Here is a 15,814-nt window from a genome sequence, read left to right on the forward strand (position 1 = left end):
GTGAAGGGCGGCTCTGGCAAAAGAAAAACTATCTCAGATGAGGACAGCCAATGCAGAAAGTCCAGGAGGTGCTTTTGCACTCAAGTGTTTTAGGGGTGACACTGAAGTGGAGCAGCTGAGACCTGTGTAGGCAATGCTGGTAATCTATATATATAAGTAGTATATGTTTGGTGGTGGGGCAAAAAAAAAAAATCTCTGTACAAGCCCAAACTATTTGCATATAAGCTTGAAGAGTTAATTGCTTTGGAACACTTAAGTAACACATTACATGTATTTTGAGAAATGATGGGGGAAACAGTTGTGTACTCCAAGCAAAATTTATTAGAAGTCTATTCAAGAAAAAAAAAACCACAGAGACCTTTTGCTTGTAGGAATTCAAAGTCAGTGACCTGAAAGCCAGGTATGAAAAACCTGTATTTTTCTAAAATCAGATACAGAGTAGAAACAGTACTTTTTAAATATCACAGGCAACAGATATTTAAGTCTTCAATCATAAATGGCATCAAAGATAGGTATTAATCTCACAGCAAAGCTGCATGCAGATCTAGTTTAAAATTGAAAGCCTTTGAATATAAAGCTTTTGCCATGAAATCTGCAATAATAAAGGTATGCTGCACAAAGATGTTTCTTTACCTTTGTCTAAATGACATTTCTCAGTAATAAAGACATATGTACATTTAGATTTGGCTGGTAAACCATATTTTAATTAATAAAATCTTGCATAAAACGCTATCTTACAGAATTGCACTATCCAGATGTGCTTATGGTAAATAGAGCAAGAAAAGAAAAATGTGTTGAAATGTTCTGTATGTGAAGAGGGCAAAGATCAAATAAGGAACTTAATTTTTTTAAAATCAACAACCAAATGGCTCTGTACAAAAAAGCAAACATATGTACAAAATGCTACAGACACTAAATACATTTTTGATAATTTCAATCCTTTACCCATGAGAAATGCACTAGAAGCTTTTGCCATCTATAAGGTGCTGAAGAAACCAAATCTGATATTTTTTATTTTTTAATTTTTATAAAGCCATAGTCAAGTCATTATTATCCTGTGCCTTAATTTCATTTGCTAATTACATTTACCTTTGCTTATGGAAAACATATGTTTTCAAATACTTGTTTCATTCAGGAAAAAAAAAAACCCAAACAAACATCTAAAATGCATCAGTTTTAACACTTGTGATGTTTTTTTCCCCCTGTACTAAATTCCTAAAAAGAATGTGTAACTCAGGTTTCATTACCATACATACATATATATATAGTGAAGAAAATCAGTACATGATACTTGTGAATATTTTCAGGTGGCTATGTTAGGAAAAAAAAACCCAAACAAACCAAACAAATCAAACCCAACAACCCTTTGCACTAACACTGTTTACTTCCTGCTTCTTAAAACTCCCAATAAGTAAAAACACTAACCTCTCAAATTTCATATTACAATGTTTTGAATATGAGACAGTGGTAGCAGGTTATTGTTGTCTATGCTTATATCATTGTCTGTCTCTTTATTAAATCCTCTCTCTTGAGGTTTTATGCCTCTTGCACTTCTTACCTTTTCACAGAGGACACTACAGCTTTATTAGGGGAAAAAAAGAAAAAAGGTTTAGCCAATACCATTGCACTCATTCAGAACACTTGCAGTTCTTCCATTTTTCACTACGCTTGCTTGAGATTTTACAATCACTATGCATAGGTTACAACATACAAGTGCAGACAAAAAAATCTATATTATAATTTGTCATACATTGTAAACCAGTACAGTAGGCAAACCTGTGACACGGCAAAATGAAAGCAACAAATGCTGCTAAGCTAATAAGAATGTGGAAATTTAAACAATGTTGGTTTTTTTTTTTTGAGAGCAAACAGCAACTTTCCCCTGTATTACATGTATGTTGAAAAAAATCCCATCAGACTCCACGATAGTACCACAAATGTCCAAGCCATGAACAGTTTTTCCCTCCTGCCCACCCCATGGCAATTCATCTGTGTACCTGTCATCAGGCTTTTCCTACTGTTTCAAATTAAAAGACTTCAAAGCAGGGAGTATTTAAATGTTGAAACGGTTCCTCTTGTTTCTGAAAAGCTTAGTTATTCACACTGTGGTCGTTGCTGTAATACTGCTGGAACGGTTTGGCGGGTGGGATGGGATGAGGATGAACTAGATGGCCTCTACTTGAGACTGCAAGCAAGAAAACAGAAGGCCAGCGTAGCATGTTTTCTAGCAGCTTTATGCAGATGTGTTGCAGCATAAATAAGTAGAAAAAAAATTCACAGCCTCTTGACATAGTTTCCAGGGAAAGTACCAAAGAATTTGGTTCTTCTCGAGGTTCCTGAAATTAGAAGCAATAGATGAAAGATGGGAATAAGAACAGGAAATCACTATGTAAGCATGGCCTTTAAATTTTTATGTTTAACATTGCACAAACAGAAATATCTACAATTCTTTATAATTTCAAAAAATTACTCTGAATTTCATTTGTGAGTTGTGAGTTTTAACAAATTATAACTGCAGGAAGGAGCAAACAGAGGCTTATTTGATTAAATTGTTAGACCGGATTAAAAGCTGTGCTAAAATTTTGACTTTGTATATATAAATTATTTATTTTCAACAATATCAAGTCTATTTAAATAATTTGAATTTTTGAAATGCTGAGGACTAGTTAGATGATTGTTAGCCACTGTGTGCATAAGTCTATGGAATGATTAAGCCACCTTATCTAGGCCTAGATATGAAATCTCTGTTTGTTCAGTAATACTTGGGCCTCACAAGTAGTTAATTCTGCAGATGTACTCATGCCAAGTAAGATTTATGTTACCTGGTCTTTATAAAGAGAGCAGTAATACATAGTCCATTTTGTGTCACATCAGAATGACAACAGTGCTGTATGACAAACTGGAGGTGCACATGTCAATTTGTGTTCTTCAATCCCAAAAGAAACAAGTGAAAAAGTCACCTACAGATTTTAGTGGATTTTGGTTGGGGTTTCTCCTGATAAAGCCAGGTTCAGGTTTCTTATGCTGAATAGCAAAAATTAACTTGTTTAAAAGACATCGAGCAAAGAGGGCAGCAAAGCTCAGGGAAAACAAAGAAAAGCAGCAACCAAATTAAAACATACCCACAAACCATCCATCATCACATTTTTCCATCACATCAATGACATCTCCCTCTCTCAGCTCCAATTCATCTTCATTCCTAGGAGTATAGTTATATAGAGCCTGAAACCTTGAATAGGACAAATGATGCATTTTAAAAAGAAGTAAGAGTTCTTCGCACCTTTGCTGACGTAAAGGTGCTGGTTTAAACATTAACTAATAAGTAAACTTGTAAATACACGGGGAAAGGGTTTATTTTGCCTGGTAAGCTTCAGAGCTAGGTACTTATAGCAAATAAAACTTTATTGGAAAGGTAGCTCATCATTCACTAAAGACTGGGGACTCGGGGCAAACCTTATGGCTCCTCAACCAGTTGCTTTAAACACCGTAGTTTTTTTTTTTTTTTTTAAGTATTATTTTGTAGTTGAGTTAAAAACCAGAGGACTTCTAGAGGGGAGTCTGTATATGCACAAGCCTCTTAACTCCCCGTGATCAGCACCTAAAACTTTGGCTCTGCCTTTAAGCTCCAGAAAGCTGAACCCAGGGTACATGTTTTCTGCCCCAGCTGAGCAAAGTGTCACAGCAGAGGTCAGTGCCCGGTGTCCTTCTGCAGTGGGTGGAGGAGGGTGACCAGAAGCCCGGCTCCCACATGTGCCACCGTGACTGGGGGACTTGCCTGGATGCTGCAGTGGCAGCTTCTGGGGGACACCTAGCACTATAGGGCTCTGCATGCAAAAGAGGTGCCTGCCTCTGTGGGGAAGATGGAGAGTAACTGCTACGTGGGAACATACTGCCGTAACCCCTTTCCTGGTTAAAAACACCCCTCTATATACATACATACATACATATATATGTATGTATGTAAAAAAAATCTCTGAGAGTGAGGGAGAGGCTTGAATCAGATCAGGGGACACAAGGATGGAAACTGAAATGGTATTCAGACACTGACTTGTACCTCCACCCTGGCCAGGGGCTGCAGATTGAAGGATCTGAGGTGGATAAATGAAAGACGTATGAGATTCCTAAATTTATCATCTTATACTCCTTGTCAGCTTTTAACTGAGTTTCCTGGAATTGAAAGAATGGCAATAAACTTGTAATAGGGGGAACTAAAGGTGCTTGGGCTGACAGCCCAAGGGAATATTGCTGCAGAACCCCATGAGTCCTGCAGAGTCGGAATCTGCCTCTTTTTCTCACCATCTGTGCCCCAGCCTGTGACTGTGTAAAGGAGCAGGGTACAACTGCAGAAATTGTACAAAGCAAACACTCTTAATTTCAAAATAATGAAACAAAACATAATCATGTCCACTGTTCCCTCTTAACAACAGTCAACTGACTTTAAAACTTTAATGCCATTATACTTGCCCCAATAAAAACAAACTCCCCCTTTGAAGTGCTGATACTGAATATTTCCATTAGCTCTGTATTATTCAGGCTTAAATGAAATGCTTATTTCAGTAAAAAACCCCTGCTACTGAAAGTCCCATTCTAAAAACCTATATACAGATGGGTGCTAGGCTTAGTGTAATGATGGTCATAATGAATAAACTAGACCTATTTTTCACATAGCTGGTTTGGAGAAAAACAATGGAGAAAAAATGATTTTAATTTAGTTTCTCATGACTGGCAGTTATCTCCTCAAATCTGAAAAGTCTAATTTTATATTTTAATCACAGTAAAATGGAATGGGACTGGTTATTTAAGCAATTAACTCTGGTAATTTGTGTAGCAGGAGTAAGAACAATCTGTTCTTAGCTAAATGGCAATAACATTTTCTGTCATGCTTGTCATTATTCCAGGAAAGCAGAGCTATGATGATATTCCAAAACTGATTAAATGCAGCTTCCAAAGGTACAGGAGTTGCAGATGCCTTGTATCATGAATAGGATTGAAGCCAATTGCTTACTCAAATACAGTAACAGGAAATTCCCAATTAGCTTTCTTTGTACTTTAGAAATTTAGTCATTTCTAGATAATCAATTTTAATAACTCCTTTGTTGTATTTTCATTCTCTCTTTGCTAATCTAAGACTTTCTTAAATACAAAAAGTCTACTACCCCTTACAACACTAACAGAATACACATTTAAGATGAAGAATGGTTGGTTGGCAATTTAAATATATTTCTATTTTTAATTATAAGAATAAGTAACTTTAGTCCCGAACTACTTAAACTATATTGAACAAAATTAATTAGATAATTATTGCATACAAAACAGAGCTAGTTGCTTCAGTATGCTCAACAATACTAACAGGACCTTGTGGTTTTAGTGAGATTAAAACCAAAATGTCCAATTTTCATTATATATTATTGGTGGTATATTTCTTTGGTAATATTTTGTCCCTCTCTTCTCTCTTGACATTCCTTCAAGTGACTAACAGGTAAACTTTTAAATATTTTTACATGCTAAGCCTTCATAACATTTAGAACTCCTCTAATAAGAGCATTCTCCAATGTGCTCTGACACTAGCAGGACCCAAGTGGACTGGGGGGAAAAAATAAAGAAAATCAAAACAATCTTGGACCAAACTTCCATTTTAACAGTCAGTACTGAAACAGCCCTTACATGCCTTGTATGTTTTATCCTAAGTGCTTAGTTTTTTTTTGTGAAAATAAGACTTGAAATCAAGGTTCTCCAGTTTTCAGAAAGGCTTTCTTGTATCTTATTTTTAAGTTGCACACCTAGATTACATAAAAAAAGGGTGAGCCTGTGTTCCTGTGATCAACATTACCAAGTTAGTATTTTCTCTCAGTTCACATCCAGAACTGTTTCTGAATAATTTGTGTGAAGTGAGTAAAGCAGATGAGTTGAACCAATGTTAAATCTTTAATTGACATTCTGCTGAGATGTAAAAATTGAGAGAATAAAAAAAGTTAAACTTTTATTTTACAAAACTATAATCCCTTTAAAGCATAATGATGGGGAACTGTAAGTTGGCACATCTGTCTGAGTTTGATGTAAATTAAACTACTAAGGCTTTGCCCTCTGGTACTTTCTTTGGTCTCTTCCTACATCATGCAATTATCTGTAAATTTCTGAAATCTCTTCATAATTGTACTTGTCAGGTTAACAAATGATTTGACAATGCCCTGGCTATTGCTGAAATATTAGGATTTGGTTGAGTAGACAAGAAATATACTTACGGTTCCCCCCCACTCTGTATGTTTTCATGAGCAAGCACAGGGCGCTGTGGCTGAAATGAAATGATGTGAAATGTAATAAAGATTTATAGTCTAAGGTCCAAATAGTTGGACAGGGGCATGATACGTAGTTGTTTGAGAGCTCCACCTTGCGTAAAACAACATCCCTCCCACCCCCCGCTCCAACTCACAACAAATCTTCAAGAGACATAGCAAGCAACAGAATCTTGGCAGGTTTAAAGATCTGATATTTGGAAGACATAATAAAAACTAAAACAAAACTGTGAACTATATCAACAGTCCCTTCTATTTCTAGTGGAGCAGAGAGTTGGAATAGAACCCTGTTGCCTCTTCACTGTGAAACAGAAATAGCATTAGAAAAATCAAATACAACGGATGAACATTACACATTCATTGGGTGAGGCACACTTTTAGGTAAGCAGAAATAAAAGCTCCTGTACGTAATGGCAGAATTTGAAATATTCATAGACAAAAACCATACCAATTTACATTACACACACACACACACACACACACACCATGCTATGCTTAATTAATTCTGTTTCATCTCAAGGGGGAGCATAAAGCCATGCAGGCTGTTGGGAGGCAAAGAACAGAAACAATTTTTGAAAGAATGCATGTAATTGTGTGAAAATGACAATGCCTTTACTTCAGAGGAAAAAGTAGTTTGTATTTCCAGTGCAAAGCTTTATGAAAGGAACTACTTTCCTTTCTAATGGAGCATTACCTGCCACTAATATCCAATGAATCTGGACACAATGGAAATGAAAAATATTAACCAACTACAGAAAATATATCCTGCTTAGAAAGACATTGACTTCTACCCATTACAGTCTGGCTGGGGCCAGAAACAGCTCAGGAACAGCTGCTTGGAGAGCTCTTGATGTGAGCAGTGACCATAATCTCTGTTGACTGAGGATGCCCTGTGGTCGTGCTGTGGAGTCTGCCAGTCTGATACAAGTCTGGGAACCGTATCTGTTTTGGGAGTGTGGATATCAAACACAGCTCATAGCACTTGCTTTGGTGCAGTGAGTAAACTGCAACCTGATCTTGAAGCCATGGGATTTGTCTATTGCTCCATAGTTCTCTCTTTCCCAGGTTTGACTATTTCAGTTCATCTTGCTTCGGTTTACTCCTGAAGATGACACAATCTTCCATGAGAGAATGCTGAGATAACCCCAGCCTGACGATATAAATTAAATATTCAATTGTGCTTCCCTCCTACCCACCCCTCCCCCCCCCCCCAACCCCCCAGTGTTTCCAGATGAAATTGAAGTAGGTAAATTTATTTTCATCATGTTTTTATAAGTACATGCAGAAAATATTGTGAATATTCTCCACCTCATTCTACAGTCTGTAGAGTATAATTTTTAAAAGGTGCCTAAAGATGCAGGCAGATAGATTACAGAACTTTTATTCATATTAATGACAGCTAGATGGGAAAGAGGTTTTCAAAGTTAAAAACCAAATTGTTTACACTCTTTGATTCTCTTGTCCCTCTCATTTAACTCTCCTCTGCCAGTGTAAAAGACGGATATTTTTTACTGAAGAATCCAACCATAAAGATTGCAAATTAGACATTTTAGTTCTTAGTAAATCCCCTTCAACAGCTGTCTTCTTAAGCAAGAGAATATTCTACCGGGCAGATTCGTTGGTATTTGGACTGGGATATGACATTATTCTCTGCTAATCTTTCATCAGGTCTGTAACTGAGCTGAATACCAAAGGTAGTCAGAGATGCAAGAGAACGAAGGTTATGGATTTTTCTTGCAAACAGTAAAAGTCAATGTCCTAAACAATACTGCAAATGACTTACACTTTGAACATATACCAAGGAAGAAATTAGGTAGGTTGGTATTATCATCCTTTTCTGCATGTGCTTCAATGCTTTAAAACATTTTATTGCTAGTTAACTACTGTAGAAACAGATGATAGAAAATCAAGGTGAATGAAGATTTTCAGCTGTTACTGCTACAAAGAAAACTGATGGAATCAGAATCTGGGAAAACTATGGTAATCTGCTGTGTCTGAAGAGGGGGACCTTGGAGCTTACTCTCTATCCAAATGCATTCTTCACTAGTACCCCAGCTGACATCAGGACGCTTTCTCCCAGTTTCCTTTCCCTAAGCTCTCATTCCCACATACAGTGCACTGGCAGGAATGGGGACTGTTGCCAGGTCTGGCTACCTGTGCTCAAGAGACATCATTAAATGCTTCACCCTATGGGTAGCTCTTGGTGCTTAAGATTTCCAGTTGCCCACTACGGCTCAGTTCACTAAACTATCCTGTTTCCTGGGAAAAATTGTAGGGCCCAGTCCACAAAACATTAAAAAATGTGCACTCAAGTCAGTAGTCCCAGTCATCCACCTGATTCTCATGCATGATTGATATGCACTTACATATAATAGTTCTGTATAGTCCTAATATGCAGATCAGGTGTACAATTTGTGATCTTGTCAGTTTGGAAATAAAGACATAAATGCACTAAATGTTGACCGATACAGTCCTCTCAATATATTGGTTACACACTATGCATTTGGAGTAACATGCAAAATTAAAATAGGACCTTACTCCCTTTTTTATGGATCTTATTCCCAGTTGGACTTCCATACAGATTTTGGGTTTTGGCATTTGTTGTTTTTGTTTTCATAATTTAGACCACCTTTCTGAGTGCAATTCATGCAATCTCTAAACAATCTGACTCTCTGGCTAGGTAGAGTTGTTACAAGTATGTTACTGTATACTACAGATATGGAGGGAGAGGATAAAAGAGTATGACAGGCTGCACTAACAGTGTTTGGATGAAGAGGACAGTATTGAGTGAACATACTATAGCAGCAACAGAACTTTTGGAAAAAAAAAAGGAGATGGACTCAAAGACAAGTATTTGGCTTATATACAAGAGCCTGTATAAATGCAATGAAGTATAAATTTGTGACTCTTAGAAGCTGTTATTTTAATAAACTAGAAGTGCTTTGAAACAGATGAGTAATTTAGGAAAAAAACAGGCTAAATATAAAGAACTTTGATCTCTTACATCTTGTAGCACTGGAAATACTATGTAGCGCTGCAGAGATACAATACACTAATGGACTTATACAGTAAGTTTTGGCACATAGACACCTGTTGGCTTTACTCAGACATAGCACAGAAGCACAACAGGAAGAAAACGGCATACTGATAGTATGGAGACACCTGGGCAAAGCAAAATACTGTAAGACTGGACACTGAGCACCTTTTCTATGCAAAAGCTGTTATTGCACACTGGGCATCCAGTATCATACCCTGTGTGAATAGCTGTGACCTCTGACAGGTGAGCTGCAGGATCTCTTAGTCATCACGGGGCTACGAGGAGGTTTACCCATAATAAATATCTCTCTCCTTAAATTAGCCTAGAAAAACCACAAAACCTGTGTCAAGTGAGAGTTTAAGAATGAAGCATCAGGGGATTTTTGTTGCTTCATTCATACGTGCAAACTGGACATGCCTTTCTTGCTAACAAAAAGCAAGTGTGTTACAGGTGCAAACAATGGTACTATTAGTATATGGTATTTTCATTGCAGTCACTGTATCTTTTTTTCCAAGGGTTTGCTGCTCTGGCACGTGCTCTTACACATTACAGATCAAAAATTAATCATGCACAGAGTTTGCAGTTGGAGTAAGAACAGTTATTGCAAGTGTACCCACTGAAGAAGCTTAGTTAATCGTAGAGAAAAGCTCAACAGCATAGAGCAGAAATATAATACTATCTTAGAAATACCAATGACAAATGTTGTAATTCCTTGCTAGTAAACAGAACATGGACCTTAAAGCTGCATTTAGAAAGCAAGTAAATACTTGATGGAAAGTACTTCAAGAAAAAAACCCTCATTTTGTTATTATCAGTATCAATCAGGTAAGTATTTGACTGAATTCAGCTCCTAAGGGGGGTGTGCAGCAAATGTGAATTCTCAGGGTCGGGGTGAGTCGGGGGAATGCAAGAGGAGTAGAAGGCTGACACTAGAAACATTTTCTTTGGTATTTGTGACTGTTTGCCAGTAAAATGTGGCAAGACAGAAGAACAGTCTCATCTTAGGAGCTGAGAGGGTGAATAACAAAAAAAAAGTATATCAAGGGAGGCCCAGGAGGCAGGAAAACATCAACATTTCTCCTTGGGGAGTGTTTTCAGAGTTCTTCCTTTGGAGAACTGTGGTGGAATGCAACCCCCCTCTTTCCCCTTCCCCCCTTTCTGTTTGGAAGGAGTGGGCGCATCTCCCTCTTTATCTGGTACTTGAGGCTAACAGCTTCTTTGTTTGGCCCCAGAGCACCCTGGCCAGGGGCCTGCGGCCAGTGTGGGGGATGTTTTGGAGGCTACAGGGGCATCCCACAAACAGTGTGGGGGTGCAGAGAAGCTTCTAGAGTGACTCCAGTCAGGTCTGATCAGATAAAAAACGGGACTCTCGTCGGCGACTCCGCCCATTGTGCGGGTCCCTCGGAGCACGAGCTTGGCCACTGCCGCCGGGAGCCACGGGCCCCCCCCGCTCCCCGGGATGGAGACTCCGCTTGCCCTGCCGCCACGTGTGTAAGTAAAACTTCTCGCAGGATTGCGAGTACATTTATACTTTCCGTGCACATTTGCACATGTATTTCCCGTGCACATTTGCACGGGTACTTTAAATTAATCCTCGCACAGTCGCGAGTGGCCGCTGAGAGCCCCTCGCACAACCGCGAGTGTATTTTCCTCCCGTTTTCCACATAAGCACGTGTAGGATTCCGTGCATACTGGCACGTGTAAGTAAATTATTTCCTCGCACAATTGCGAGTGTATTATAAATTTACCCTCGCGGAATCGCGAGTGCACACTTCCCGTACGCACTACGAGTACGTGCATCTCTTTTAAAAAAATAATCCTGCACCGTGTTTGGCAAGTGTGTGCTTCTCCGGGACCCAAGGCTGGCTCCGGCATTGTTTTGGTGCAGCCACGTGCATGCACACTGTGGACCGCTGTTGTATTAGTTGCTGCCCCTTCAAATTATTTCCTCAACTGATATCCGAACCTGTATTTAAGTCACTTGTGGAGTGCAAGAACCCTGTTTCTCACTGGTTTAATAAAAGTTGTTGTGGACTCTCTTGTCCCTTAAATTAACCTCGGGGTGCCTCCGTGTAATATTTCGTGACAAGAACACATTCCTCTCACCAACGTGGAGCAAAATGACACTTCCAGCCCATAGCTCCTGTAGTCTAATGCCCAAATCCCTGGTCATGCTTTAGATTTGAGCCATGTTCCAAAAATATATATATACACATACATATGTATGTATGTATCTTTACATCAACAAAAATTACCAAGGTATGAGTATACAGTTTCAAGAACTCTCTGAAGAACATCCCTTCACTTGTGATATTTGAGTCTTGGAAATGTCTCATGTTCTTTCTGCTGTAGCAGTTGAGAGAAGACTTTAATAATGGACAGCAGGCACAAACAGAAGCAGGTGGAAACTGTCCTTCCTTCTCAAGCCCAGTCTCTAGACTAAGTAGCAAGAAATGATGACAGCCAAAACCTGGCTACACTTATTTAAAGCAACTCTCTATCCTGCCAATGTAGTCAGTGTTGACTGCTGAAAAACGTTTGCTTACCCTTGTGAGGAAGCAAATCTTTATTTCATTTTGGAAATATTGTGGAAAAAAAATCTGTTGTCCAAAGGAGTGTGTCAAATAATTTCAACTATTTTCAAATAAGTAAGTCTATACCAATTAAGTTTATAAAGGAATCCATTCCCTAGACAGATTTGAAATGGTTTGAAAATAAAAATTAAGAGCTAGAATTCTGTACCAACCCTCAGACCTCTAGTTCTTGTCAGTACTCAGGCTCTTGTGCCTGCAAGATGGATCATCTCCCGGGCTTACTCAGTGTCTTGTTTCCTGCCATGCCCAATGGAGAGCAGTGCCCTCTCTGGGAGGGTCCCAGGAGATTTGCTTGCTCTCAAAACAGATATTCCCTATATTTATTTTCAGCTGGGATTAACATGCCTTGCTCAAACAAAAGCCAGGAGTAACAGGGTCACCTAAAACGAATTTCAGTGTCGATGAAGAAATTTCCTGAATTTTGTTAAGCTAAGCAAAAAGTACCCATCAAAAGCACCGCACAACTGACAAATTATTAAAAGCTGCACAAACAAATGCAATACTATGTTTCAACTCTTCTTTGAGGTGAAACATACCTAAGCCCATGGCTGATTCATGCCCTCGAAAGAACCTGATGTCTCTTCCCTGCTTCAGAAGAAAACCCAACAGAGCTGGTGGACCTTAAGATTTCTGCAAGCCCTTTATGTCTGGGTTTTCTATGAACAAACACTGTAAGATGTAGCAGATTTTTTTTTTTTTAATTATTATTATTTTTTTCTACAGATGTAATTATCTCTTTTTTCTAGTACAGCTTCTCTAACTTTTTACATGACTTTTTCTCCTTTTCATGAGCAAACAGGCTCTCTGGATGACAGCACTAGAAACTGACTCTGGGTCTAAGCTGCACTGGAAATTGACTTTGTCTAGAGCGATCGGCTTCGCAGATTTCATTTTTCTGCCACAGAGCTGCAGTGCTGACACAAAGTGTAGTCTTGAAGAGGGAATAATCTTTGTCTAGTCCTTGACTAACACAACTGGTATTTAGAAAATGAATTCTGCAGTGGTGCTTTTGTGACTCTTCACCCAGGCTTTCGGTTGAAATTGCAAACACTTTGAAACTACAAATGTTGCTTAGTTTCTGTGTACTTGAATATGGCTCTGTTTCTTTCAATTAAATAAGAGTTACTGATGTCCTGGTATGGACTTGAAATTGAATTGAAGGCTTTCTGCTTTCCCGTCTCTGGTATCTCCTTAAGCTATTTAGTTGTATCATAACAGTTATAGTTTTACCTTGTATTTCAGTTGAAGAAGGCCTATCTTAATACTCCATGTGCTATGTTATTTAATATTAGTAAAGGAAACAATACCTCTGAAAAGATCAAACTCAGTGTTAGCCTTTCAGTTATTTAATAGACATGAAGAGTTGCAACAATCCATACTCAAAGGGTGCAGTTACCTTTACCTTTGGTGAGCCTTTCTCCTGCTGATTTGAGGGTTTAGAAAGGAGAGGAGGTGAGAGGACAGCAGTAGCCGGGCTTGTTATAGGAACAGAGTGAAAAGCTGATGCCTTGGCAGAGTGAAATGGATGGTTAGAAGAAAGGTGGAAGGTAGGATCAGTGTCTCCTGATGTCCCCACAGAAAGTAGAGCTGGCTTAATTGTTTAAGAAAAATGAGAATTGTGCTATTAAACCAGCTGCGAAGGACATAAAATGCGCAATACGGAGTCATGTAACTAACCTGAACAGTCAGAAATGTGATGCTAATTTTATAATTAGTCAGCCTACCATTCTGGAAGAAAATCCTTCCCTCACAAATCAAAACAAGTCACTATTTGTGGCAGTCGATTTAATATCTATTATGGTTTTCTCCTGTATTTTTCAGCTGAAATTGGGGCAGAGGCAGCCTGCAAAATCTTTTCAAGTAACCGTTTTACATTTGGCATAAAACATGTTGTCCTAAGTGTCTGATTTACATTTTTGCATATGCCAGCCAAAACAACTTTTTGAACAGTGCTGGACAGAAAAGATCTGTTCTAAAACTTTGCCTAGAAACCACACAATCTATGTAGTGATATTGTGGAATTTAATGGCTAGCACACATTCACGATAGTTCAGTGTTGCACTGTCCCAAAGAGGAACTGGGGAGGGATTTAGGGGGAAATAACTGCCAAACAAAATCTGATCTGTTATTCTCAGTCACATTCTTGTAACAGAGCGGACTATAAATATATGAGCTGGTGAAGTGACACATGTGAGGTACAAACGGCGGAGGCATGTCCCTCCTGTGGAAGGCTGCTGATATTTTTGCTTGCTCGGCCCTCAGGCTCTAAAGGGGTGATATGAATGGGCCAGTGAGGAAAATGGTTCATTGGCTTTCTGCATCGGCAGCTCAATGGTAGCTAACATGGACAGAATGGAAAGGACTGGCAGAGCTGATACACCAGAGCACTTACAGTGGTGTATACACCTGCTGACGAGGACTGTCCCCTAACACTGACAATTTTTATCCAATGCAATAGTATGAAAATGTGCCTGTGCACAATACAAACATATAAATGCAAGAAAAGGCAGGGAATAATTATAGCGAGTAAGCTATCTGAATGCAAAAGCCAGGTTTCTTAGAAATTTAAATACCTTATCAATATTCAGTGAAGTGTATCCTTCATAACATACCATGGAGTCTCCTCCACTTGCTATTGGGAATTCTAAATTGTCATTTCCCAGATCCTCCTCTATATAGAGTCTTGGCAGTTCTTCTGTTGTCTCTTGTGTTTCTCTGTAGAAATCTGATTCTTGAGGCTTTGACTCATGAACTGCCAGATCTGCAGTACAGATTTCCTCTTCGTTTTCAGCAATTGCAGCTAGCACTCTGGAGACAGAGCCACCTTCATGTGGCAAAGGGATGTTACAGATAGCACCAACATGTTCACCCTTTCTCATAGTATCTGACAAGCCTCTAGGTACTTCAATAACTGAAGAGTCCAGTATACCTCTCAAGTCTTCATCTTTTCCTGGTTCAGTATTTTTGCAGGTATGCTTATATGCTATGTCATGAGATGAGCTGTCTGAAGGTGAGGCAGAGGTGGATTCAAGAAAGGGCAGAGGAAAAGCTGCAGGAGAGCTGAGAGAGACCTCTGTATTTGGAATAAAGTGATCATCTTTAAGTCGGTGAATGCTATTACCTGGGGACACTGCTACAGATTGCGATGTTGTTAATGCCAAAGAATTGAGTTCTTCTAAGTCACAAAGAAAACTGTCAGGAAGTGGTGAAGGAGGTAAGGTGCACAGACTTGAAGGTGAAAACCCAACAGTCCTTGAATACCAGTCACTTGTGGCAGCCTGGAGAATCTTTTGATCAATGTATGAGCAAGAAGAGGAAAAGTGTCTGGCAAGTGGGGACAGTGCTTGGGAAGGCAACTTCAAAAATAAGAAAAACATGGGAATTTAAATAAATAAGCATGACAGAGAACTAAGATATGAGTAGACTGGAAAAGAAAAATGTCTGTGCCACCATCTGGATTATAGGGTATCATTTCAGTGAGCACGTGTGTCCGAAATCCTTATGAGATGAATCAGAACAGCAGGAAAGACATTTGAAAAATGAAACTGTATCAGCTTCTGGCTTGGGGCTTAAATGTCAAACATTAAGACAGATCTGAATCATTACATTCATGAAGGCGACCTGCATTTGATCTGCTAAAGTTATTAATATGTTACTTATGTCGCTCTGTGAGCGAGCCTGTCACAGGTTATTAAATCATACAATTAATATTAACGTAATTTTCCCTGGACCATTACTGTCATTTTGAGAATGGTATTTTCAGAAGTACACTTCAGGTGTAATTAAGTATTTCTTTTAAACTGTAACAACTGAGGTGATTTCTAATTATCCAAATGCTACTACTTCTACATTCTCTTAGTACTTCTGCATACATGCTTAAGAAACATCTT

General features: G+C 38.8%; 1 protein-coding gene across 3 annotated transcripts in view; it reads right to left on the reverse strand.

Moving 5' to 3' along the window:
* Positions 1-304: 304 nt before the first annotated feature.
* SORBS2 (sorbin and SH3 domain containing 2) overlaps positions 305-15,814 on the reverse strand; it is a 156,515-nt gene continuing 141,005 nt past the window's right edge. For all 3 annotated transcript variants that reach the window (XM_082050899.1, XM_082050900.1, XM_082050901.1), the window contains 3 exons: positions 6,243-6,292; positions 3,123-3,229; positions 305-2,336 (listed from right to left, as the gene is read on the reverse strand). In XM_082050899.1, the coding sequence (XP_081907025.1) occupies positions 2,275-2,336; positions 3,123-3,229; positions 6,243-6,292 (219 nt within the window). In that variant the 3' untranslated portion in view covers positions 305-2,274. The remainder of the gene's footprint in view (positions 2,337-3,122; positions 3,230-6,242; positions 6,293-15,814) is intronic.

Source organism: Streptopelia decaocto (genome assembly GCF_964273445.1).
Source record: "Streptopelia decaocto genome assembly, chromosome: 4".
Taxonomy (NCBI): Eukaryota; Metazoa; Chordata; class Aves; order Columbiformes; family Columbidae; genus Streptopelia; species Streptopelia decaocto.